At 53.4% G+C, this 26,569-nt stretch overlaps 1 protein-coding gene across 3 annotated transcripts in view; it reads right to left on the reverse strand.

Annotated features, from left to right (window-relative positions):
* CDK5RAP2 (CDK5 regulatory subunit associated protein 2) overlaps positions 1 to 26,569 on the reverse strand; it is a 167,576-nt gene that overhangs the window by 33,096 nt on the left and 107,911 nt on the right. For all 3 annotated transcript variants that reach the window (XM_045840755.1, XM_045840756.1, XM_045840757.1), the window contains 5 exons: positions 23,083 to 23,314; positions 14,471 to 15,047; positions 12,501 to 12,733; positions 3,159 to 3,207; positions 340 to 512 (listed from right to left, as the gene is read on the reverse strand). In XM_045840755.1, the coding sequence (XP_045696711.1) occupies positions 340 to 512; positions 3,159 to 3,207; positions 12,501 to 12,733; positions 14,471 to 15,047; positions 23,083 to 23,314 (1,264 nt within the window). The remainder of the gene's footprint in view (positions 1 to 339; positions 513 to 3,158; positions 3,208 to 12,500; positions 12,734 to 14,470; positions 15,048 to 23,082; positions 23,315 to 26,569) is intronic.

The raw sequence follows: 26,569 nt of genomic DNA on the forward strand, positions 1-26,569 counted from the left end.
ACAATGAACCAGAGTCGGAACTGACACGTAACCTCAGCGCTTCCCGGCCTGCCACTGTCGGAAGCGCGAGGGAAGGGCAAGTCACACAAGTCACCACCTAAAAACCGAGGACGACTTTCCCCAGGCAGCAACACTCCCAACCGCCGCAGCTCCCCCAGTGACAACAGCACTCCCAACGACCCGCGGGGCCCTCACAGGACCGCCCTCCATCGGAGATGCTCGCCCTCCATCGGAGATGCTCACACGTCCCTGCACTCTGCCTACGAAGGCAGGACGGCAAACCGCGTTCGAACCAGGAAACCTCGGCTATGCTGAAATGCTTCATACAGCTCCGCTTACCTTGAGAAAAATTGTTCGCTGTGACTGAAGTCTTCTCGGTCTCGCTGTCTTGCTTCTGGTCTCGTGAGCAGGAGGACTTGTCGGACGTGTCGCCGTCGGACAACGCGTGAGAGGCCGAGGGCTCAGGAGACTCGGGGAGGATGTGCTGGTCGGTTAAGCTGTCTTCCTCCACCCTTGACCATGGGGATTGGGAGAGAAATCACGTCCCGCACTCAGACCCCAGCCAGGACCCTGACCGAAGGACGCTTCGGGCTCCCGGGCCCTCTGCACCTCCACCACACTTTGGGCTGCTGCTGGGGCACCCCTTCGTCTCCCCAGAGCTTTTCTTAGCAAGGACATTCTAAAACCAAGACAGGCTCAGTGGGCTTGAGTCTGGAGCCCATGTAGACGGGAAGCCACCATCGGGCTCCCAGGGAGAGATCTGAGAGAGGGCACCGGCCAACGGCAGCTGTTGGCCAAACGCCGGCACCACGCCAGGCACCTTAGATGCACCAGCTCACCCGGGCCTCGAGGAACCCCTCTGAAGTGGGGAGGAAGACCCTCGCTGAGAGTTGGGGAGACTGAGGCTCATCATAAACTTGCCTGCTGTCTCACAGCTTCCAAGTGACAGAGCTCACATCTGAGCCAGGGTCTGCCTGCCCTCAAGACCCCAGGGGAATGTGGGAGACCAGCCCAAACCCATGAAGTCGTCTCACAGGGCCTAAACACCTCAGGCCCCTGGCGGTCCCCCAGCAGGTCCCGATATCACCGTCCTGGCAATCATCTGGTTATTAGCCTGCATTTCCCAAGGGCAACCTGAGCCATGAGGAAAAACATCCTGAACTCTGTGAAAAGCCCATGTGAATCTCCATTATAGATAAGCTCCTTAATTTAAGCTCTTTTTTTCCTCCCACTTTTCCTATTACTTCTTGTCTCATTATTCATAAGCTCAGACAAGAGCAAAGGACTCCAAAGCTGCAACGCATTCATTAACAGGTAAACACCAGATGCAACTTTGCTCAGACAGCATGATGGATGTGTGGGCTTGCTGCTGCCTTGCAGAAGTGCCGACTGGGCCAAGGACACCCATTTAATTAGCCTGGGAGTGACCCATGCGAGTGCTAAAGCTACAGCTGGGAAAGGTGGTGCGGAGGGAAGAAGCAAACCTGGCAGAGGCCGAAGGGGTGACGCGTGGCCGAGCAGGCTGCTCCCGGCCGCCCTCTGACCCACTCCCCGAGAACCACCACCCCCTTTCAAGGCGGCGAATCTGATCACGTCTCGTCCCAACTTCGCCTCTTTAGAAGACTCCCCTCTTCCTACAGAGCAGAGTGCGGGCTCTGCCCGGCCCAGCCAGGCCCTGCCCACCTCTCCTGCCATGACCCTCACGTTCAACGCACCAGCCACACTGCTCAGAGGGGCGATGTCTCCCCCACCTCGGGTGGGAAACACGCCCAGACAGCCCCAGGCCCCACCCACTCTCAGCCTTGAGATGCCAGCCAAGACTGTGTCCAGTCTGGGGCGCCGTCCTCGCCCTCCCCACTGCCTGCCGGTGGGACGTGACCCGTTATTTTAAGGATGGAAGTGGAGGGGTGAACTGGGAATACGGCAGCGGGAGAGGAGTGCTTCTTCCAAAGTTACAGAAGCCTTGACGAAAATGCCCTCCTCCAGTTACTGCGGCCACTTCCCTGCCTGCTCGCTCTAATGACACTGGTGGCTTTCACGATGCCAATGAAAACTAAGATTCTGCACCCCAGACTGGTCTCTGTTCCTTTACTTTCCCCCCAGGAGGCCCAAGGGCTGCTGTCCCAAAGAGGAGGGAAGCGCCCACAGCACTCGTACCATTCAGAGCCTTTAACAAGTAAACAGGAGGGCACGACCTTGACACTTCCAGTTGGCCAAGAGGAAAGCCAAGCAAGTATGCAGCCCCTTTATCCAGTGAATGTCTTCTGAATTCCCACTACGTGCCAGATACCTGGGGCCGGAGCAGGTATAAAGGCACTGAAAACGCAGTGTTTGCCCTCTGAAGGCAATGTGGAATAACAATAACAGCTCAGGCCTTGGAGTACCATACAACAGGCTCAAGTTCAAATCCCACCTCTGCCTCCCAATGGCAAGTATGCAACTGTGACTCTCAGGCTCCTCACCCAAAAATGAGACTATTGCTCCCCTTGTAGGTAGGGTCAGAAATATGGAATGCTAATATCCAATTAAGGCCAGCTCCTTTCCTCTCTCAAGGAATTCTGGGGGCCAAAGATAAATGCAGCAAGTATGACACAACCATGGGGTGAGTTCTGTAATGTAATGATGTGTCAGGTGCTGCAGGAGGAAGAACTGGTCCTGGGATGTCCTGGAGAGACGGGGTGTCAGGAGGAGCCAGGTGCATGTCCTGCGACCTGACTCCGAAGAAGGAGTTTCCAACCTCAGGAGGGAGAAGGTGGAGTGTGCAGCTGCGCCAGGTCATGGCCCGGAGCACAAGTCAGAGAAGGCTGAAGCGGGGGTGCCCGGTGGAAAGGAAGGATGGGTCACACTGAGAAGGGCCTCAAGGGTCAGGCTAGGGAGTCTGGAATTTACTCCACAGGTAACCAGGTGCCAGCGGGAGGATGCGTCGTCTGGGTCACACCACCTGACAGAGAAATGCTACAGGTAACCTACAACAGCTGAGTGAAGGTTGCATGATACTCGGCATGACCCCTTGGTTCTGTGTGGCCGGTCTCAGTTTCCTAGGCGTTCCTGCTTCACTAACAAGAAGCGGGGCTGAGCATGGCAGGGAGCGCAATACTGCCACAGCCAGCAGACGGTCCAAACCCACGGAGTCTCCCAAGCGCACGCCGCGCACTCACCTCTCCATCAGTTCGTTCTGGGCGCCCGTTTCCACTCCTCCCGATTTCCCTGGAAGCAGAAGTAACATTAAGAAGAAGGAAAACATTTTCAAAGAGTTTTCCCAAGTAATTTCCGGCTCGTACGTTTGCACAGGCACTATTTCATTTGTTGAACCACTCTTTCCAACAACCCCGGGTGTTTAAAGGAGGATTACCAAGAACACAATTCGGACTACAGACTCCTCATCACTCATTCTGGTAGGAAAGTGGCAGCGCTGGAGCTCAAGCAATGACGAGGCGCTGCTGGGCGCGGGCCCTCCGTCCTTCTCCCGCCTCTGGCGCCAGCGCAGGCAGGCTCTCTGCAGGAAACGGGCTCCGGGAGCGAGAGAGAGGGCACCCCGGCAGGACCGCCTTCCACTGTCTCTCTGTGCATGTTGGCATGGGTGGCAGGAGAGCATGGCTTACTTTTTCACTCCTTACTTTATTGTAAGCATTTCTCTTACTAAATTTGCTTTTGAAACCTCATTTTTTATGGCCGCATTAATATTCCGTGGTAGACGTACACACACCACAACGTTGCCAGTCCCGTGTTGACATGGAGGTCATCTCCAATTTTTCACTTTTATAAAAATAAATGAAACAAACATCTTTGGGCGTGCGGCTGTATCTGCATTTAAATTATTTCCTTAGGAAAGGCTCTCAGAAGCGGGATTACCAGGGAAAGGAGAACAGCGGAAGAAGCCAGTGTCTGCGACAGGGGAGATGACGGAAGAAATGACAAAACAAAGCACAGCCGGGCAGAAGGTCCTCCTCTGTCTCCTGCGTTTTGTCATCCGCTGTCTGAAAGGCAGCACAGGAGCCCGGGTTTCAAAGGGACTAACAACTTTGTTTGAAAAATACTTGAGAACCCTGGAAATTGCAGCCCGGGATGAGCTCTTTGAAGAAACTAATGTGTGGCTAAAGAGGAAAACAAACCCTCCTATAGCTGTACTTGAAAAATTAGACTATAATTACACCACACCCCACACAGCATTTTCAAAACTACTCCTGAGAGAGGAGTTCTCAGACGCCAGAGCGCACAGGAGAAGACCACTGGGGGCGCGCACAGTTGCCTTGTGCCTCGTGCCTCGCGGTTCCCACTGATGAACTCGCAGGGCTGTTCACCCCCCCTCCACCCCTGGCCCCACCAGGACCGCCACTGGGCCCCAGGTCAGGGCCCTGCACCCAGTGCTTGGACGTCACCCTCCCCTGCAGGGTGCTGTCGGGCACCGGCAATGAGCCAGACAGGCCTGAGCAACCAGGAGCCAGGCCCTGAGGATGGTTCCTTAATGTCCTGGACCTCAAACCACCCTCCAGGCCCAGGGTGAGCGCCTCCGTTTCACAACAAAGAAGCGGCCACCCAGGAGGCTTCATGTGTCCACCCTCTCACGCTGCCCACACACTCGGGAGGCGTGGCGTGTCCACCCTCTCGCACTGCCCACACACTCGGGAGGCGTGGCGTGTCCACCCTCTCACGCTGCCCACACACGCTCACCTACTTTCCTGCTCGCTCCTGGTTCACAAGGGACGTGGAGACATGGCTGCTGCCAGCTCCACCACACACCTGTGTCCCCCCCTCCTCGTGCTCACGTCCTGCAGTGACGGGGTACTGGGGCTCCCCGAAAGGCAGAAGGGGGCTGACAGGCCTCTCCCACTGGGGGTGCTTTCCAGGGCTCCTCCACCTTTCTGTCCTCTACATTCCTCCTTGAGGGGGCAGGGAGAGAATCTGTATCGGACGGAGTCCGAGTCCGAGACCCTGACTGCAAGTCCCAGGCTGCGGGACCACCCGGCACGGGCGGGCACAAGCGCACGCCCACAGAACAACGCAGACTGCACTTCTCATCTCACACCTGCACGGGGGCTGCTCACCGGCATTCTGATTTCAGCCCCACAGACGCCCGAGGAGGGGCCCTCTGCCACAGCCCGGCCTTCCAGAGAGCTCAGGCGCTGCACACTCACCGACCAGGCCGACAGTGACTCCAGCTTCACACTCACCACTGCCCTGCGGGAGCACAGACGCCCCCTCAGGACCTCCACGGGGTGGCAGACCCTTGGTCTGGGGCAAGCATTAGGCATCCCTGAACTGACCTGAAGACCACAAAAAACTCTCCCTGACCCCTAACAAAGCCCATGACCACAGAAGGAAGAGTCCCGACACTCCCAGCAGCACGGGTTTCCTCCTCTTCAAACGAGAGATCCTTCGAGGAGCTAGTAAGGACCCAACAACTGCACTCCAGCCACACACCCCCCCCCGATCACAACAGTGCTCTTTAGAACCCAAAGTAGAAACTGCTGCTGCGGGGTGCACAGGGAGGTCGTCAGGGCTGATGCGCCGACTTTCGCAGTGGAAACTGCCTGCGCACAGGTGACAAGGCACCACCTGTCAGGCAGGTCCAAGCGCTGAGGAAGGATGTGGTGAACACACTGCTCCCACCTCTCAGGTAAGTCTTACCGCTCTCCCGCTCTCCCTAAAAGCTGTGTGGCCGTGAAGGGACTTCGTCTTTCCAAAGAGAGGGACACTTGGTTACCCAGTTCATACTTGAACAAGCAAGAGATTACCATGCAGTAGGGGCTCGCACCTGGTGACCCGCCTTCCGCTTCCTCTCTGCACCGGTCCATCCGGCACACATCCGGCACACTGCCGCCGCTTACAAACCCCCTTTGCAAACAGGACTCCCCAGCTCAGATCCATCGGTCACCCAGAACGAAGTTCGAATATCGGAGCCCAGCACCTCCTACTGACCCAAATGTCTCCCCCTTTCTGTCTCACAGCAACTCCTACTCAGGGTTACGGTGCTCCCCCAGGTGCCCGTGCTAGACCCTGGGGGCACAGAGAGGAGGGCGGAGCCACCCTGCCGCCTGCAGTGAGTCCCCGGCTGAGGGGGGTGGTGGACCCGAAGGCAACCACACTGCAGGGCTGAGACAAAGGGCAGCTGGGAGGGCCCACAGAGGAAACTGAACACGGCCAACCTGAGCCAGGGGGACAATGCAGAGGAGGTGACAGCTGAGCTCTGCCTGTGAGGCAGGAAAGCACTGCTCTGTAAAGGTAAGCAGCTACGGGGCTACCTGGAGCCAGATCACAGGAGGAGACAGGAAGACAAAGCCCTCCCCTTTCTCTGATCGCCTGGCTCGCTGTGCGGACCCCAACTTGCACATCCCTCTACCGCTCCTGCTGCCCCTCCCCAACGACCATGAACCCCTTCCACTGTGAAGGCCAAGGCCCAACACCCTTTCCCCCTGGAGGTCCTGCCTTTGGGGCTCAGAGGTGCCTCCTGCCAGGCTCACAATTGCGTGTGAGACAGGGCGGGGGGCGGGGGGGGGGCGCGGTTTCGCATCCAAGGGCCCTCTGGAATGAGGGGGCCCTCTGGAACACCACGCACAGCTGTCGGCAATGCCCTCAAATCCTGAGGGCACTGCCTGTCCTGCCCCTCCCTCGCTCGAAGGCCAGAACAGGGTAAGGCCCCCATCTCCCAGGAGCTTAAGCTCTGAGGAAATAAAGTGTGTCCACAAGAAACCATTGCTGGGACCTCCTGAGCCCCCACGGTTGGCCGGGCCACCCTGCGAAACAGGTGCTGCTCCGTCACAGAGGAAACTGATCCCTTAACCGTAAAAACGGGATCTGAGCCCAAGCCTGCTGGGCTCCAAGGCGCTGGTTCTTCCCACCCCAGCACCAGGCCTCTGTCACAAGCCCAGGAGTGACTGTCATCGGGGAGCTTCGCACAACCCAGAGTAACTGGTTCCACCCAGTCAGCTGTGACTCTGAGCAACGGACGTGCCCCCGTGAGGGCCAAGGGCCTCGCACCAGCCAGGCGGTCCTGAGGGCTGTGCCCCCCACCCCCCACAGGAACAGACTCGAGGGGGCACTCGGGTCGTGGAGCCAGGCACGTGTGCCGAGCCGAAGCTTCGGGGTGAGCAGGGAAAGCCCCCTGGAAGGCAGGCAGGCTCTCTAGAAGTGGGCCGGGGGGAAAAGCCTTCTAGAAAAGGGGCTGGTTCAAAGAGAGTCACAGAAGTGGGGAAAGGCAAGGCCTGACCCACAGAAACATCTGACCCAGACACCTCACCGGACAGGGGTGTGAGATGGACGCCGTGGTAGCCCAGAGGTCCGGCTGCGGACACCAACTGCCCGGGCTCAGACCCAGACTCGGCCACTTCCCGTGTGACCCTGAGCAAGCACATCAACCTCTCCGCTCCTCACTCATTAAATGAAGATGAATGCTGCCTCCTCATAGGCTGAGAGCAATGCCCAGCATATAAGAAGCACTCGTTAGAGACCAGCCCTCCTCCCCGTTTCTCCTTATCATCATCATCATCATTTAGAGGTCAGGGATCATCATCATCATCATCATCATCACCATCATTTGGAGGTCAGGAATCATCATCATCATCATCATCATCATCTAGAGGCTGGCGGGCTGGAACAGGCGCACTGCTGCGGAAGGCCTTAAAAGAAGTGGGCGTGCCAGACTCGCCCAGCAGGTGAGGGAGAGCCAGGAGCAGGGACCCCGCAGCTGTCTTCTGGTCGGGTGGCCAAGCCCTAGCACACATGGGAGCTCCCCGAGGAAGGGGACGCTCCCAGTCGTCCGTGCGCCTCCCCGGGGCTTACTCAAACACGCCGGCGACAAACACCGCCGTCCTGGCCTGCGCCGCTGGGCCTGGGAGGCACCACGCACCAGGAAATGGTGGAGCACCTGAGACTGCAACACCAGTTCTTGATCTACTTCGGGGCTCGACCTGCTTTAAGAAATCTGTCTGAGGCCCTCACCCCGGAAAAACGCACCCACTCACGAAACCTGCAGGGCCCGACCCAGCGCTCGCAGGTCTAGCCCCGCAAGTTCTTCATTACAAGCATTACACCACCACACTGTCCCACTACTCGTTGGGCTGAGCCCATTAAACATTAACAAAGAAACAGCAAGGACATGCACAAAGAACTCCAGTACAGTGTCCACTGCAATAACCCCAAATGGAGAACCACCGAAATGTCCATCTAATGGGCAATGATTAAATAAATGATCGTACATTCATACAAAAGCATGCTCTGCAGCAACCAGCACTTACAATGTAGATCAACGTTTATTATCTATAATTGAACAAAGGGAGAGATGGCAAACAGTCTTACTACCAAAAAAATACAAATATGTATTAAAAAGGTCTGAAAATATAAACTCCAGGGTGTTCATGTTTTGCTTTATAAATGATGCAATTACAGGAGTTATCTGCTTATCTGTTATTCCACAATAAACATGTAGTGCTTTGTATTAATAAAAAAAGACTGTATTTAAATTTTTGAAGAACTCACGCTATGCAACTGCCTCCAATACAAAACTGCTTTGTGAGAAGCTCACTTCATAATTCAGGAGCCAGACCCCTTCGACAGCATCTAGGAAAGACACACCTGTGCTGCATTTTTTTTCCAAGAAAAAAGGCGCAGTGAGGCCCCTGAGACCTTTATGCCTTTTGGAGAAGAAAATAAAGTCCCGTTGGCACTGTCTGCCAAGCCTGCAACACTTGTGCTTTGCAGGAAACAAAGAGTGAGACCTCCCTGGGCTTGTCAAGGTAAAAACTAGGAAATAAATCAAGGGGGGTGGCTGCACGCGCGAGGGAGGGCAGCTGGCGCAGGGCCCTCCCTCTCTCAGCCCCCGCTGCCTAGGGTCGGGGAGAGGGCTTGCAGGAAGGAAGGAGACAGATGGGAAGCCATCTCGGGCCCGGAAGATCAGCTCCATCTTGAGGACTCGGTAACTTCTCCAATAATTAATGAAAAGTAGCTTACTTGGAAAACCTCAGCCAGAAGGACGCAGATCTCATAAAGCTGGGGAAAGTCAAGCACTCCTACGCCCTGGCGGCCCTCAAAGGTCCCGCAGACCGGGAACCAGAGAAGTCGGTCTGCGATGGGCCTCACTGCTGGGCTCTTTCAAAACCAGGAACAACAATCCCTGGGCCCAGAGGCCAAGGGACCCCATGTTCCATCTCGGAATTGAACTGAACATATGTGGACCTTCATGAACCATCTGTACCATACGCACGGAGAGAGAGAACCGAGGTCAAGTCCGGGTTCTGCCAAGTCAGCTGTGACTCTGAGCAACTCACGTGCCTCTTGAGGGCAGAGTTCCTCGCGCCAGGCAGGCTGTCCTGAGGACTGCGCCCCCCACCCCCCACAGGAACAGACACGAAGGAGCACTCGAGACATGGAGCCATGCACACGTGAGTGCTTCCCATCCGTTACTTAACGTAACCCTTGCAACTCACAAAGGCAAGCCTTAGAACTTGGGCGGAGAAGGGACTGGCCCGCTCCCATTTGAAAGGCTCCCTGACTACTGTGTGGAAATGCACAGTGGCGGGACAAGGTGGAGGTGCGGACCCAGGGAGGAGGGGAAGGGGGAGGAAGAGGGGTGGCAGTGGTGACCTGGAGCCCAGGTGGGGAAGACTGGTCCGATCTGGAACACAGTTTGGAGGGGCAGCTTCCCAGGGGCAGCCAGCAGGGTGGCTGGAGAACTGACTCATCGGCATCACCTTAGGAGCCAAGGGAGGCAAGAGGTTCTCATGTCCAAAAGTGCTGCGGGTTTGAGCCTGAAAACCGCTGGATCGCTGGAGGCAGCGAGTGGAGGCCGTCAGTGACTGTGGCAAATGCTCCTGGCTGTCTGAGGGCCCCATTTCAGTGGGTTTAAGGAAAGGCACAAAAATAAGGACCGCATAGAAACAATTTAAAAGAATAAAAGTTGTAACTTTGGAACCACCTTAATGTTACTCATATTTAAAAAATAAAATTAAGTTAAATCAATAAGGGTAGGGGAACCCTAAAACTAGATACAAATGGAAACAAAAAAAAATTTTAACTGTATTTCAAATGAATAATGTAACAAGACTGTAGAAACAATGAAACCAAATAACTAAATTCAATACCTGACTAAATGCCCTTCGCCTAAAGACAAAAATCACCATAAACAAATCTTAACTCTTTCAGGTTTGTTCTTCACCATGGTGCGAGCGGAGCGGTTCTGGACTCTGTGGGTGTTACAGAACTGAGCAAACACGCAGACAGGCCGATGCCGTGAGAGCCGGCAGAGGGGGACACAAACTCGGAAGCAAGAAGGGCCGGAAAGACCACAGCGGGTGTGACTAGGAATTGGGGGTACCGCTGTGATTTTAAAATGTATTATGCATTTTTAAATATGCATAATTTTATACATACATACATATATATACATATATATATAGTGTGTGTGTGTGTGTACATGAACTGCCTGCTGCCTGCTAACGAGCCTAGAAACAGTGACACGGCCACAGCGATAAACACAGCTGGCACCAACTCGGGGTTCTTAAGTGGCGCTGCCCTTTAAAGTGAACCAGAGCTAATAGAGAGATGGCTGATGGCTGACTCAGGGGCAAGGACAGTAGAAGAGGAGCTTGGAACATCTGTTTTGTGCCAGAAAGTAAGAAAGTATGCCCCCAAAAGATGGGAGACACATTAAAAGGAACTGTCACCTGCTGAGTTTGGAACACTTTGAGCATTGATATGAATGACCGAGTGGATAATAAGTAGTCCACTGAAAAAAGAAAGAATCTGCCCTGGCTGGTGTGGCTCAGTGGATTAAGTGCCGGCCTGTGAGCCAAAGGATCACCAGTTCCATTCCCAGTCAGGGCACATGCCTGGGTTGTGGGCCAGGTTCCCAGTTGGGGGATGTAGGAGAGGCAACCACATATTGACACTTTTCTCCCTCTCTTTCTCCCTACCTTCACCTCTGTCTAAAACTAAATAAATAAATAAAACAAAAAATAAAGAATTTGCAAGTCAATACTGATAATAAACAAATACATAAATAAAAGGAGGTAAAGGGAGAATCCATTCTTGTAACAGAGGCCACCTAATAATAATAAGTGAAGAAGGAACGACACCGCTAGAAAACAATCACCATGCTGACATCATCGTGGTGCTGACTGACGAGGGCAAGAACCATCAGTGGATGGTAAATCTCACAGGTACAAGTCTGAGGAGCAACGAAATACTTAGAGTCACACAGTATCCCCCTTTAATGACGTTTACATTACATAGGGAAATACTCTAACTTAGAGTGAAGAAACCTGATGCACATCACCTTAACCAGTGATCAAAGTTAATACCACCAAAAACAAGACAAACTGCTAGCGGGGACCCCATAACACGACACCAGGAGGACACAGTCGTTTGTGCAGTGCTCCCGCCCAAACCACGTGACTCGTCCCATCTAATCAGGAGCACACGACAGATGACCCTGAATGGAGACCGGCCTGGACTCTTGAAAGGTGTCAGTGCCACAAAGGACAAAAGGTGAACTACCCCAGACTGAAGGACACCGCAGGAGCCATGACAACTGAGCACAGTGTGGGGACTGGCTCAGGATCAAAACAAAGCTCCCATGAAAGACCATCTTTTATGAATACTGTGCGACTCCATCGACACCAAGACTCATCTATGGAAAGTTCAGAGCTGTGGTTGCCTGTGGGATCATAAAAGACATCCTTGAATCTGCTAGTGAAATTTTGACTACAGACTACCTATTAGAAAATACCATTTCCTGATTTTGTTAATTGTGGTTAAATAAGAGAATGGCCTTGGTCTGAGTACCTAGGTGGACTGATGAACACGACATCATCAATCCACCCTCACAGGGTTAGGAAAAAATGAATGTGTGTGTGCACATGTACGTGTTTGTGTGTCGGGAGAGAGAAGCAATGGGGCAAAACACCAACCACTGACAACGCTGCCAGGAGGGTACATGGAAGTTCCATATTGCAGTCTCAGAAAATTGCAGATTATTTTCTAAAACATTTTAATGCAATAATATTTATTAAATTAGTAATATTAATTAAAGCACCTAGCATATAGCAAATGGTTAGCAAAGGCTTTCTTTTGTCCTTCCTTTGACTACTTCAGACTCTCAAACATATTTTTTAACCCATAAAAGATCTGTTCATTTTGGTTTGTTTGTTGTTACCAATATTTAAAACTCACTCATTTTCACGCCCCTCCCCGAGACATCCCAACCGCCACCTTATCTTGAAACAACGGGGACAGAAACCGTGCGGCAGGTGCCGAGGGGCGGCCCCTCTCGGCCGGCTCCTCTGTGCCTTACCAGCTTGGCCCCGAGGCAGGCGCACAAACCCAGGCTGGGGGCAGTGGTGCGGTCACTGGAAGGCAGCAGCAGCCAGTGTGGCCTTGCTGTCACCTCATCAAAGCAGAGGGCGGCAGGTACGTAGAGCCCAGGAGCTGGCTCCTCCTGGGCCCTCCAAGAGGTCCTGGGTCGCTGACAGATGTGCCTCAGGACCCGGAGGGCCTCACCCACTTACCGCCGAGAAACAGCTTCTCCAGTCTCCCCAGCAGCGCGGCGCACTGGTTCAGCTGTTCCCGGAAGCCCGCGGCCACGTAGCGGTCCACGTCGCTGGCCTGCAGCAGCTCCTCGAACGCCTTGATCATGGTGCTCGCGTGTTGACGACAGATGACACAGATGTCACGGCTGTCCTTAATCTGCTGCCGCTGAAGGGAGAGCTCCCTGGCTTGGGACTGCACTAATGAATTGTATCTGATAAAAGGGGGAAAGAAAGTGCTTGTACCATTTTGGGATTGAATTTTTGTGACCTTAACGCTAATTGGAAAAATGACAAGAGCACAATTTTTAAAAGCCTGCAGCTGTACAACTATGTATACTTTTAGAAAAATTGAAACTGTACAAGGTCACTCCTTCGATTTCAAAATAGCCAACAAATGCTGGAACAAAGGTTCCTCTGCAATATTTTTAACCTTATGAAGCCCCCAATTAAAGTAAGATTGGCAAGGACTCAGGAGAACAATCAGTTTCCATACGCTCTTCAAAAATCTTCTTCCGAATTGTAGAAACAAGTGCCCGAGGGTCAGGGAAGCTACCACAAATTCTCAGGAAGAGCAACAAAAGGAACTGCAGGCAGGAAGACAAAGACGGGACTCCCTACCCTCCACAGAAACGCCGGGGAGGGATCGGAATCCTAACCACCATTCATGGAGGGGCTACGACCCGTCAGTCACTGTAGTAGGGGATTTCTGTACAACACCTGATCCTCCCGATCTTCCAACAAATGTACGAACCTCCCCTTTTACAGACGAAGAAACTGACTCTCCTCGATCGCAGCTAGTTACACAGGGAGGATTTCGGATGCAAACAAAGCCCGTGCCGTCATGCACTAGTACCTCCTGACACCCCACCGTGGCTTCCCCTGCAGTCCTCGGGCAGCGAGCGGGAGGCACTGAGGAAACCACGGGTTAGGGAAAGCGCAGCTCACAGACACCGTGGCCGCAGCGACCTGGCTCTCGAGTGGCTGGGCAGAGACACTGACCCCTCAGTTTAACGGGTTCCCCTGCCCCTGAAACGATGACGTGTGTGTGACTGCTGACTCCCTCACGTGTGCACACGCAGTCGCAGGAGAGCAGGACCGCAGGGGGGTCAGCAAACAGATGAGAAGGAGCCGAGAACCAGAGGGGGCTGACGTGGGCCTGACCCCAGTCGACGGCTCTGTGAACCTCCTGGGGCGGTTCGAGGTCACCCCTCTGAGGTTCAGTTTCCTCATCTACAGAAACACACTTCATGACACCCCCTCCTCGGGGGACTCTGAGGGTTAAATAAGAAAAGTGCCCAAATGAAGTTCAGACACAACCACTTTTCAACAGAGAGGAGCTCCCTTCAGTATCATCACTTGGGGAGTTCCGAAAAATCCACTCTGGCCCCTGACAATGTGTGTGTCTCAAAGTAGCGGCAAATGAAGGTCCGCTTCACAAACGATCACATTTTCGCCACATCTCATGAAGCAAAACTGTATGTATCCAGGCCCACAGAACATGTATCTCCATGACCTAAGAATTCTCCTCTTTCAATACCCGCTTGTTTCTCTGAGATGACCTTAAAGGGTAAAGATACGGAAAATATTTCTATTCTTCCCACTCACCTAGGACACTTTTCGGTCCTGCAACACAGTAAGTAAAAGCCAATAATGGCAGCCAGGAGTGAACACTGTCGTTCGGCAAACATATTATATAAGTCACTGAGTGACTGGTGTGAACCATTCACCCTGAATCCCCAGCCACAGGAAGGCGGCATCTGCCCCGCCGGGCCCAGAGGACACAAGGCCATTCTCTGCGGCCTCACTGCTCAGCAGGGCCTCGCTACCCTCACCAAGCCCCGCGGTCCATGCCCCAGGCCGTGGCCCCTCTTAGATCTCGGGCTGCGACCTTTTGGCAGCAGAGGGAAACCGCAGACCTAACAGTGGGAGAAGACAGAGGAGGGCAGTACCTAGAGGGCGAGAGATCTCTGAACTTATTCTGCAGGTTCTGGATCTCACTGAAAAGTTCCATGTTCAAGTCCTGCTCCTTCTGCAGCTCACAGTCCCGCTCTCCTCGCTGCTGCTCGAGGCTCCCCAGCATCCTGCTGTCAATCATCTCCGGGGCTGGCGGACAGAGGATTTTCATGTGCTTTACGTAGCGTACTTGGTGCAAACTCGAAAACGTCATTTCTTCCTCGTCGGTACCGTCCCTGGGCTTGCTGGAGCCATCCTGGGCCCCTTCTGTCCCACACAAAACTGTGATGATGGCCTCACTGCACCGGGAGTGCTTCTGAAGCTGAAACAGGAAGTTCCGGTAGCCCTCGAGCTCCGTTTCCAAGTCACCGATTTTCTGTTTTAAGTTTTCCGTATCATCTGATGTACCGACGTTCTCAGACTGATCGGTTGCAATGGCACTGACTTTAGGGGAAAGCTGACCCTTAGAACTCAGGCAGGGAGCTACTGACATTGGGCCCCAAACGTCTTCAGAAGGATCCTCTTTGCCCGTTGGCGAGACAGCAAGGCCACTGAGCTGGTCAATTTCAGGGTCTGAAAACGAACACATTTAGGTCAGTATCTCCTTTGCTGAAATCCGCCCCCTCTGCCCTCCCTCACAGACACCACCAGGCAGAGACCACTACAAGAGCCTCCCTGACTGCCAGCTTCCCTCTTCCCTCTCGGCCCACCCCCTTCCTCAGAGCAGCTGTCTTACGGAAGTGAATTTAACCGTGGCAACCACCCTCCCGCCACCAAACACTGATCGGCATCCCCACTGTCTTGAGGACCAAACCCAAACTCCCTTTCACAGCATCTGAGACCCCCCAGGATCTAGTTCCAAGCAATCTTTTCTAGAACGCCTTCTGGCACCACCCATGGCGATTCCCTGCTTCCCATAATCCCCCCACACAGCCGGCTGGTTCACGCCTCCATGCTTTTGCACGTGCGTTTCTCTCTGCCTGGGACACACTCGGCCCATCTGCTCCACTCCTACTCCGTGAACTCCTACCCGTCCTTCCACGCCCAGATCTCGTTTCCTTCCTCTGCAAGTCCCTCTCCAAACTACGCAAAACAGTCCCTCCCATCTGTGCTTCCACAGCACCTTACATATACCACCCGGGACAAATGTACTCCATGCCGAGTGCTCGTGGAGGAGTTACAATTGTCTCTTTAAATTTATTTACGTGGCTATTAGTGATGTGGATTCTCTCCCTCCCTGGCCTTCCACCTTTACGTTCTCAGTCCCTAGTACAGTGCCTAGCTGCACCAGGAGTCAATAAAGTTCTGATAAACATCGAGGACGGAGGGAAGTACGGCTGAAGAACAGTAACCCTACAACCCACCCAGGTGAGTCGTCTTCTCATTCCCACACGCGCCCGCTGCCAGGAGATGCCACAGAGCCCCTGCAGTGAGCTGATGCAACAGCTCACAGCCCTTCCAGGACACACCTCCTTACGGCTGCTTTAAGTCCCCAGGGACGCTTTGGAGCCAGAGGGAAGTTGGGTCACACCCAGCTTTGCCACTTGCTGGCTGCACACTGTTAGGCGAGTGACTCACTAACCCAGAGCCTCGGTTTCCCCAGAGATGCCTAACATATATGCTGCTGTGAGGCTCCAAGCTCAGGCCCGAGCCCGGCACGTCTGTCCTTAACCACGCACCACACTGCCTGCGGTCCAGGGAAAGCCCCGCTCAACATGAACAGCTGTCTGAGTACTTCAGAGGCAGCAACATTTAAGAAAAACCCATCTCTGAAGTCAAACAGACTTGGTGTCAAACCCTGCCTCTGCCATCTACTTCCTCGCCACTTAGTCCCGTGAACTCCGGCAAGTTACTTAACCCCGCTGAGCCTCGGAGCTTCACCTGCAGAACGGGAAGAACACTGGTCACGGGAAGAACACCGGTCACTAAGAAGGGCTGCGTTTGTTTTGTTTTAGCATCCAATGGGACGACATCTGCAAAAAGGTTAGCGGTTCTGGTACAAAGTAGGGGAGAAACCCAACTAACATTAACACCCTTTGCTTCCCTGAAACTGTTCGAAGACGGGCAGGACGCCTATCACGGGAGGCCTTCCAGCACTGGCCGTGGACTTGGAAAACGCCGTGGGTTGGACACGGTGCCTGAGGCACCCTCCCAGGGAGAAAAGCCCACACAAGTCCTTGTCGGACTGTATACTCCAGTTTCTGGGTTCTGCAACTGCTCCTCACAGCTCTTAAATCCATTCTTGTTTCTCTGCTCCCAATGAAAATACCATAAAATGAACCTTTTTATTTTAGAAAGCAGCTGCTACCTGACCTAAAAGAAACCTTCCTGATGCAGCGTTCTTACTGTACAAAATCTGCTCTGATCACTGGTCTCTGAGGTCTTCCAGGGGAGAGACCGTCCCACTCATCTCTGTGTCCCAGTGCCTGGCACAGGGCCTGGGGCAGAGGGGGGACTCGGGAGGTGCTGCTGGCTGAGTGAGGAGGACAGAGACAGAGCGAGGGCCCCCAGCCAGGCTCTGTTCCCCACTGCATCACCCTCCAAGACAAGGAAACAGCTTTGCTGTAACAACCATATGATTATGGAATTTCATGGCAAGGAGCACTGTTCACTCGTGAGAATGAAGATCAGTTCTGATGAGTTTTGTTAAGTAATCACGAGGCAGAGACCAATGTAAGAGCCATACAAACGTCCTTCTGGAATAGAGACAAAGGCTGGCTCCAATGTTTAGCTACACCCATGCTCGCGCCCCAGCCCCCAGAATGGCTGGGAGAGTGTGCACGCTCATGCTCACTGCACTTTAAACTCTGCTCCTCCGGGACAACCAACCTAACATCCAGACACTCGACACTCATCATTTTGACTCCAGAAGTGCCGCTAACCTGCAGCAAGTTGGGGTTCAGCAGAAGTAAGGGTCCGACATCCAGGCTCCAGCGCGGGCACGGCAATGCGGCCGTGCGCTTCGCTGCTCCGTGGCCCTCGGTGAAGTTCCAGAGGAGTTGCTGCTGTTTTTCATTTAAAAGTCACTGCCTGGGGGTGTGGGAGAGGGAGGACTGCGCCACGGGTGCACAGCGTGAACCTGCACACTCAGGACACACAACTCTGTGCCGGGCCCAGGCCCAGGCTCCCAGCACCTCCCACGCTGCCCACTTGACCTTCCTAACAACCCGTGAGGCACCACTAGTGTCCTCGCTCTGCAGAAGAGGAGACGAGGCTTAGAGAGAGAAGAACCTGCCCAAGGCCCAGGGCGCGTGAGCAGCGCAGCCCCCGCCACAGCTGGCAGCACCCGCCCCACTCTGAATGCCGCGTGCCTCCTGCAACCAGGGTCTGTCTCCTGTGTCAGGGGCGCAGGAGCAAGGAGCGACACTCCTCAGCCCTCACTGGGAGTCCCCTTCATTCACCTCCCACCTGTCCACTCAGGGGCTACCGAAGAAGAAACGGCAGGGACGGACAGCGTCACGCACAGTGCCCAGCCTTGCAGAGCACAGCCACTGAGCGAGTCAGCTCAAGACCGAAATATGGAGGAGCGGAGGGGCTCATGGGAGCGTCTAAACAACCGGGGGATTCAGGAAGGCCTCGTCTGAAGTGACCTTTAAGCGAGGCCTGAAGGAAGAAGGAGGCGTCAGCTAGGCAAGAACTAAAGGGGGAAATTCAGTATAGAGGCAGCAGCATGTGTAAAGGACCGTTTATTTGCATTACAGGAAATACTGCAGTTCTAGAACTTTCTACAACTCGGCTAAGGCGTACTTTATGACCTGGTAGAGTCTCCTCAGAGCCCAGAACACTCAGAGCACACGACCACGTTTCCCCCGCGCAGAGCGGAGGCACTGAGACAGCAGACAGCTCCGGGGGCGGGGCCCGCAGCCCAGCGTTTCCCCAGAGACCGGCATTCTCACAGCCACCCCATGAAACATTTAGGATTCCTGAAGACAGTTATTTCTTACAGATTGATGGCGATTTTTTTTTAAAATAAAGGAGGTGGGGAGATCTAAGGTAAAACAAAAAATGGAAGCACTGGTTCACACTGATTGAATGGGAACGTGAACACTGTTATATTATCCTTCGTGCTTCTCTCTCTGTTTACAATAATTCATAATTTCAAGAAAAAAAACTTACCTGGGGCCTCACTCACATCTCTGTACCTTTCCCACTGACGCGCTCAGCCAACCCCACAAAACAGGTGTGGGCTCAGGCTCACCTCTGACCCTTCCTCGCAGGCGGCCAGGGGCTGACTGTGCGCACCGAACAACGGTCAGCACCACGGAGAGCGCCGGCCGACCGAGGGGCAGGCATCCGGAGAGCGTGCCGTGTCCTTCACGGCTGAACCGCAGGAACCCAGCCCGCTGCCCGGGAGAAGAGCGTCTGACCGATGGACTGGGCAGCTCGGAGAGACGTCCCGCTGGACCCTGACTCCCCCCCTCCTTACCAGCTGGGTGACCCGGGACCAATTCTTTCTAAAAACCTCAGCTTCCTCACGTGTTAAACGGGAACAATGATGATGCCTGAAGATGGCTGCTGCAGAGCCACCCGTAATAAATTAGTAGTAATTTTTACATAAGGCACCGCAAATGGTGCCTGGCACACCGTAGGTGTTCAAACACAGAGGGGTTGAATTCTGAGTGGTCTCGTAACTGGTTTGCTGATCACTGTCATTGTCCCTTCCCTCGTTTCTCCAGACACAGGGCGTGGTTTTAATTCCCGTTTGCTCTCCTGGTAGGCTGCTCCCACAAGGGGCTGGGCTACAGGCATCCACGAAGAGAACAAAAAATAAATAAAAACACAGGCTTGAAACTTAGCCAAGCAACTGAGAAGAACACAAAGATACAACAGGGAAATAAAAACACTGGGGAGGCAAAATGCAATTTATAAGATAAAATTAATCTATCGAGCTGCCATAACAGGACATAAAAAGCATAAATACACTGCAGCTTGTCTGAAATGGTTTAAGTCCAGGCTCTCAAAAAACTGGGAGTGAGAAAATGAATTCTAGAGACTCACGCCCACCTCTCCCAAGAGAGAGGCCCCAGCGTCTTCTGGGCAACTTTGGAAGGAAGTACCACTTGGCTGAGGCACCCTGGGGTCTGAGCAAGAAGTGAAAACATTGTTAAGCCCTGGCCAAGTGGCTCAGTTGGTTGGAGCATCGTCCCATACACCAAAAAGGCTGCAGGCTCGATCCCCAGTCAGGGCATGTAGAAGAAGCAACCGACCAATGTTTCTCTCTCTCTCTCTCTCTCCCTCTTCTTCTCCCCCTCTCCCTCTCTCCCTCTCTCCCTCTCTTTCTAAAAATCAACAAGCATACTTGGGGCGAGGATTAATTTTAAAAAATCGTAAGTGCACACGGCAAGCCCTCGGCACAGTGCCAGGGCGTCTGTTTGGCTGAGTCACCTTTACCATAAAACTCTTTCCTCTCTGAAGGGTCCCCACCTCCTGAGCCACACTGATTTAATTAGTGACTCCCACCCCGAGAGACAGGGAGTCCTCAGAAGGCGGACTCTCTCCCAGTCCTCTGTCAGTCTCCCACACCCGGCGTGCGAGGCTGGGGGCCCAGGAAGTTCACAGGAACACTCACTGCACGGGCGAAGAGACGCCCACATGGGGCAGGTGAGTGGATGGAGAGAAGGGATGGGAGGGAGAGAGGAGAGAGCAATCTGGCTAGAGGCCACTCTTGAAACCGAAACTATGGTAAACTCACAAAAGAACCTAAAGTTAAATGGAAAACACCCCTGGCTAAAGCTCACCATAAAACCCAAAGCAAAGCACCATATACTAACTTCACGAAACAGTGAAGGACGCAGGCTCTGGAATCCGGCGGGCTGCTTCACACCGCGCTCGGGAGGGCAGTGCCCGCAGCCAAGCCGCCCTACCTCTAAGCCGCAGCCTTGGCGACAGAGCAGGGGTCACCCGCGCACCCGCCTCCGAAGGGCTGAAGGGGATTCGGCTACATCGTGTATCAGAATGGACAGTGGGGCCGAACAAACAGTAGGTGCTGGTTTGTCACGGCCCCAGGAAGGCTCCCAGACTCCCAAGGGCCGAAACAATTTTAGGACTGTGTAAATGTAACCACTCCTTAACTGTGAGGGAGTTTAAATGACATTCGGCCCTTTGAAGACAACCTCGAGGCTGACGTGGCCCCCCAAAGAAGATGAGTTTGACACCCCTGCCCTCGACGATGACGCCATCTTCCCACCTCGCAGGCAAACCCTTCCCTGGCAAAACCCCAAAGCACCTCGCTCTCCTCCCCGCACAGTCCACCCGCCCCCAGAGGGCGCATCCCACGCCTCCCCATCAGGGCTGTTTCCTCCCCACAGCCCCTGCCTCTGGGCCTGGGGCGGAGGTGCCTGTGCTCTCCCCTGGCACTTCCACCGCGTTCTCTCTTCCCTCAGCACTCGGCACTGCGCCTCCTGCCGTCAGACGACACCGCTGCAGCAGTCACCCACGGTCACCTGACTCCAGTCACCTGACTCCACGACAGTGTGGCTCTAAGTGCCCTGCGGCTCTAATCCCTCAGAGCTGCCTGCTCTTGCTGTTTGCAGCGGCTGTCCCCCGTGCCCTCTCCGGGACCCATGCCAGGCAGGCCCACCTCTCCACTGAAACAGCTCCCTGCACAGTCACCAAGCACTCCCGCAGCGCTCAATGCCAAGGCCAGTCCTCCGTCCTTGCCTCGCCCGTCTTACCGGCAGTTTCCACACAGCTCGTCTGCTCTCCACTCAGCGTCTGGCCGGCACCCTCTCGTGGCTCCCCTCCGCAAGCACCCTCTGCTCCTTCTCCGTCCAACCTCTGCTTAGCAGAGAACCCCACTCTCAGTTCCTGGGCCCACTCCCTATGTCTCCGGGTCGTACAGCTTCAAATACCAGGGGCACGGTGATTATTTCCTATGTTCTGAGCTCAGCCCAGACCTCTCCCTGTGCTCCAGACGCGTCGACCTCCAGCTGCCTACCTGACGTGCCCACTGGGATGGCTAGCAGGCATCTCCCCCAAGTCTGGAACCAGACCCCCGAGGCCTGGGTCTCCTGAAGGCTTCCCCACTTACTGCATGACAACTCCGTCCTTCCGGCGGCTCACATTCAGGTGGTCCTTTAACGGAGAGAGGTTGGCCCGCTTTTCTTAAAAGCCAAGTAATAAATGTTCTAGACTTTGGGAGCTACAGGGTCTCTCCTGCAACTGCTCCACTCTGCCACCGTGGTGCAGAAGCAGTCCCAGACACTACGCCAGTGACTGAGTATGGCTGCCCTCCAGTGAAACTGTGCAAACAGGCCCCAGTTTACGAGTCCCTGCTTTAGAGCTCGAGTCAGATCACATCACTTCGCTGCTGGAAACCCTCCGGCAGTCTCCGGGCCTACCTGGGGTGACAGGTGGAGGCCTGGAAAGAGCCTGCAAGTCCCTGCCCTGACCTGCCAGCTCCCTGACCTCTTCCATCTCCCACCTTCTCACTCCAGTCCAGCCATACAAGCGACCTTCTTCCTATTCATCCGACTTGTGAGCTCAAAGCAACATCGGGGACTTTGCCCTCGTTCCTTCTACCAAGAGGAGCAGCCCACTCACTTCCCCCTGCTTTCTGTCTAAATGCCGCCTCATCAGGGACACTTTCTAGAACATTCCATGGGCATTAGCAAACACTCCCCCCATTCCACAGCATCCCTGTCTTATTTTCCCCACAGCACTTATCTCACACCTCCTTTATCTGCTCACTGGCTTATGGTTTCCACCCCCCCCCCCCCACACACACACAAGGAGGTAAGTTAGACCCAGACTTCATCTGATTTGTTCACTCCTAGCTCCCCCGTGACTAAAGCAGAGCTTGGCTCACAGGAGGGTTTAATGAACGCTTTCTGAATAGATAAATACAAGATTACTGCTATTGTTCTTATTGTTGTGTGTTGCTCTCATCTGCTTATAGCGGATGTTCACAACCAGGAGTCGACCTAAGCGCCTCCGTGGACTTGAGAACCCTCTGGAGAGCAGGTACCCTTGCTCTGTGAGGGGCCCTCCGCTTTCTCCGGCGGCACACAGGGGCGGCAGTCCCAAATCTCCGAGAGCACTGCCCGTCCTAGAGGGCCCGCCTGAGGCGCTCCCCCCAAGTCTGCTTTGACCCAGGGACTCTCTGGTTTGGGAGCTCTCGGGAGAGCACAGGCAGCAGATTCAAGCGGGTGGGGAGGCTGGTCACTCGTAGAGCCAGACGTAAGGTCAGCAGGGCTTGGAATCAGCCCTGGACGATCCAAAGAACCCAGCAAAGAGGACTTTCAGATGCCCCATGTCTCATGCCTGAGGCTTCCACAGACCAAGCTGGAAAAAATGCCCAGGGCCAAGCCCTCCCAACGGGGGGCCCCTGCAGACAACCCCAAGGGAAGGGAGCAGTGACCTCGGAAGACCTGTGAGCGCCGCGAGCCCCTGGCTGTAACCAGCCGCCACAAGAAAGTGAAAACAATAGATTCATTTTCCTGATTGTTTCCCTCGATTGTATATTTGTCAAGAGTCAAGATTAATCACTGCAATCCATAAAATTTACACTCAAACTTATTGCAATTCCAAACAACAAGGCTGACATTTCCAGCGGTGCTATCGGGTCGTTCATCTAGCTCGCGGGGAACGCATTTTTCTAGGTGCTTACCTTTCAGGAGCGTTTTGTCTGGCACTGGGCTCTCCTCCGTCACTGCTTCAGCCAGAATTAACTTTTGGTGAAGTTGCTTATTGCGCATTTTAAACTCCTTCAGCTCCCCCTGCAGCTCCAAGATCTGGCCCCGCAGCTGGGCCACCACCTCCTGTGGGTCAGGGAGCCGGCACACACTTCCCAGCGACTGGGAAGGTTTCATCAGGATGGGCAAGCGGGACTTCTTAGCCTCCTAAAAACGCACACACAGACAGCAATGAACACACTTCCTTTGTCACACAGTCAACAGGCTCATGCCAATCTTTTTTTAAACTATATTTTAGTGATTATGCTATTACAGTTATCCTGATTCCCCCCCTTGCCCCCTCCACCCAGAACCCCCACTCCCTCAGGCAATCCCCACACCATGTTCATGTCCATGGGTCATGTGTATAAGTTCTTTGGCGACTCCACTCCCTGTGCTGTAATTTACATCCCCATGGCTATTCTGTAACTACCTGTTTGTACTTCTTAATCCCCTCACCTGTTCACCCATTTCCCCCACACCCCCTCCCATCTGGCAACCATCAAAATGCTCTCTGTATCTATAATTCTGTCTTTGTTCTTCTTATTTGCTTAGTTTGTTTTTTAGACTCAATTTGTTGATAGATATGTATTTATTGCCATATTTTGTTTATAGTTTTAATCTTCTTCTTTTTCTTAAATAAGCTCCTTTAACATTTCATATAATAATGATTTGGTGATGATGACCTCCTTAAGTTTTTTCTTGTCTGGAAAGTTCTTTATCTGCCTTTCGATTCTAAATGATAGCTTTGCTGGATAGAGCAATCTTGCCTATAGGTCCCTGCTTTTCATAACTTTGAGTGTTTCTTGCCAATCCCTCCTAGCCTGCAAAGTTTCTTCAGAGAAATCATCTAACAGATTTATGGGAATTCCCCTGTAGGTAACTAACTGCTTTTCTCTTGCTGCTTTTAAGATTCTCTTCTTATCTAACCTTTAGCATTTTAATGTTGATGTGTCTTGGAGTGGGCCACTTTGCATCCATCTTGTTTGGGACTCCCTGTGCTCCCTGCACTTGTCTCATGCCAACCTCCTAAAACGGAGTGCAAACCGCTGTCCAGACTCCTGGTTCCTACACTGGCATCCACGCTGGCCTCCCAGTCTACAGAGCTTAGATCTTGGCAAGTCCCTCCGCTGCCTGGCAAGTGTCCAGCTTTTCCTCTGTGACCCCCTCTGGCCCTGGCCCACCGTCCCTCTGGACATTCCAGACGTTCCACATGTGGCCGTCTTTTTTCCAACACAGTCTTCTGGGAAACACTTCCTTCCTCCTTGTCTATTTCCTCATTTCCCACCCATCCTTCAGACCAAGCCAATCTGCCCCCCACCCCTGCTAGTCTACCAGACCCACCTCCTACTAAAGTGTTCAGTGGCTACCGAGTCACTGATCCATGAAATACTCCCCAGGCTCAGAGCTCCTGGCCCGCCCATCCCAGGCATCTTCATTTCCAACGGCTCCCACGTGCTCCAAAGTCAAATGAAAACTCAACCCTTCAAGTCCATCACCCAGCGCCCCCAAAGCTGGGCCCCTTCAGCAGTCTCTGTCTTGGTGAATCACACCACGGCCAGTTTATGGCAAACCCAGTATGTGGGGGTCCTTTTAAACTTCCCTGTGTATACTCATCACACACTTCCATCACTCACCGAGTTCCATTCATTCCAGTTCCCAAGTTGTCTCTGAATTCTTTCAACTCTTCTCATTCTCCACTGCCACCACCCAACTCCAAGATGCTCTCACTAGGCCACGGCCACAGCGTCCTGAGTGGTCCCCCCAACACTCACCCTTGCCCTTTCCAGTCCACTCTCCATACTGCAACAGAAAAGGCAAACCCACCATTCATCTCCTCGGCTTACACCAGTTTAACTGCTCCCCAGTTCCTGGTGACGAGGTCAGTCTCGACCACAGCCCACGCCGCGCAGGACCTCCAGCCTGAGTTACTGCCCCTCCCCACTTCCCTACTGCCAACTACCCGCCTTCCGTCAGTTCTTCAAAGTGCTAGCGTCCTGCCACCTCAGAGCCTTGGCACACGCTGCCTCCTCCGCCCTGGACACTCTTTCCTGCACATCCCCCGCTTCACCCACTAATCCCAATACAGTCATTAGGGCTCTGTTCAAATGCGCCTTGCTCGGGAAAATGGGCCTCCATTTCCAAGACCAGGCCAGATCTGCCTGTAATACACTCACTGCTCCCTCCCTACAGCTCTCCTGGGACAGCACTAGTACCACTGTGATTAAATGCCTGTGCAATTCTTGTTCTTGGTCTAGTTGCTGCAAGCCAGAGTTCAGGGACTCTGCATTTCTTGGCCACACTCTACCCACAGCTTCCAGGACAAGAACTCGCACACAGCAGATGGCCCACAACGACTGTGGGATGAGCAAGCAGCAGTAACTTCAGAGGTCAACTGAGGGTGCCTTTCCAGTGCGGGAACTTTAACCATATTCAAACACTGAGGAGAGAGACTGAATCTAGGGATACATAAAAAAATATTAAATCGCAATACTAAAAACACAAATAACTCAAGTGAAAGCTCTATCAAAGGATCTGACAGACATTTCTCAAACGGAGACACGTATTTCTCACACATGCGTATGGCCAGTGAGCACAGGAAGAGATGCTCAACGTCAGCGGTCACCAGGGGAATATAAGTCAAACTGCAATGAAACAGTGCCACTTCCTCCTTACTGGACAGCTACGGTGAAAAAGACAATGAGTGCCAGCCAAGACGTGGAGGAGTGGGAACCCTCTGCCTCGCTGGTGAAAATGCAGAGGAGGAGCGGACACTTCAGAAAACAGGCTGGCAGTTCCTCAGAAGGTGGAACACAGATTTACCCTGTGACCCAGCAGTTCCACTCCCAGGCACACACTCAGGAGAAATTAGATCATGTACACTCACCACAATTTGCACACAGAAAGTTCACAGCAACATTACTCATGATAAGCAAAAAGTGGAAGCAGTCCAAATGTCTATCAACTAATGAATGGATAAATTAAATGTATCACACCCATACAATGGACTGTGTAGCAGTAGAAATAAATGAAGTAGTGTTACAGGTTAAAACATGGATGAACCTTGAAGACACTACGCTGAATGGAAGATCACATAGCACAGGATTCCATTCACACGAACTGTCCAGAACAGGTGAATGTATAAAAAGACAGAGAGGAAGGAAGGGGGTCCGTGGTTGCCTACAAATGGGATGGGCCAGCCCGGGGCAGGGGGGATGGGAAGTGACTGCAAATGGGTTCAAGGTTTCTTTTGGAAGGATGAACATGTTCTAAAATTGACTACAATAATGCTTGTTCAACTCTACGAATACATTTTTAAAGCCCACTACATTGTACCCTTTCAATAAATAAACTGTATGAGATGTGAATTATATCTACATAAGGTATTTCTAAGTGGTGGGAAAGGAACCTGAGGAGACCAGG

Source organism: Phyllostomus hastatus, unplaced genomic scaffold (genome assembly GCF_019186645.2).
Source record: "Phyllostomus hastatus isolate PE091 unplaced genomic scaffold, TTU_PhHast_1.1 phas_contig_34, whole genome shotgun sequence".
NCBI classification, from domain to species: domain Eukaryota; kingdom Metazoa; phylum Chordata; class Mammalia; order Chiroptera; family Phyllostomidae; genus Phyllostomus; species Phyllostomus hastatus.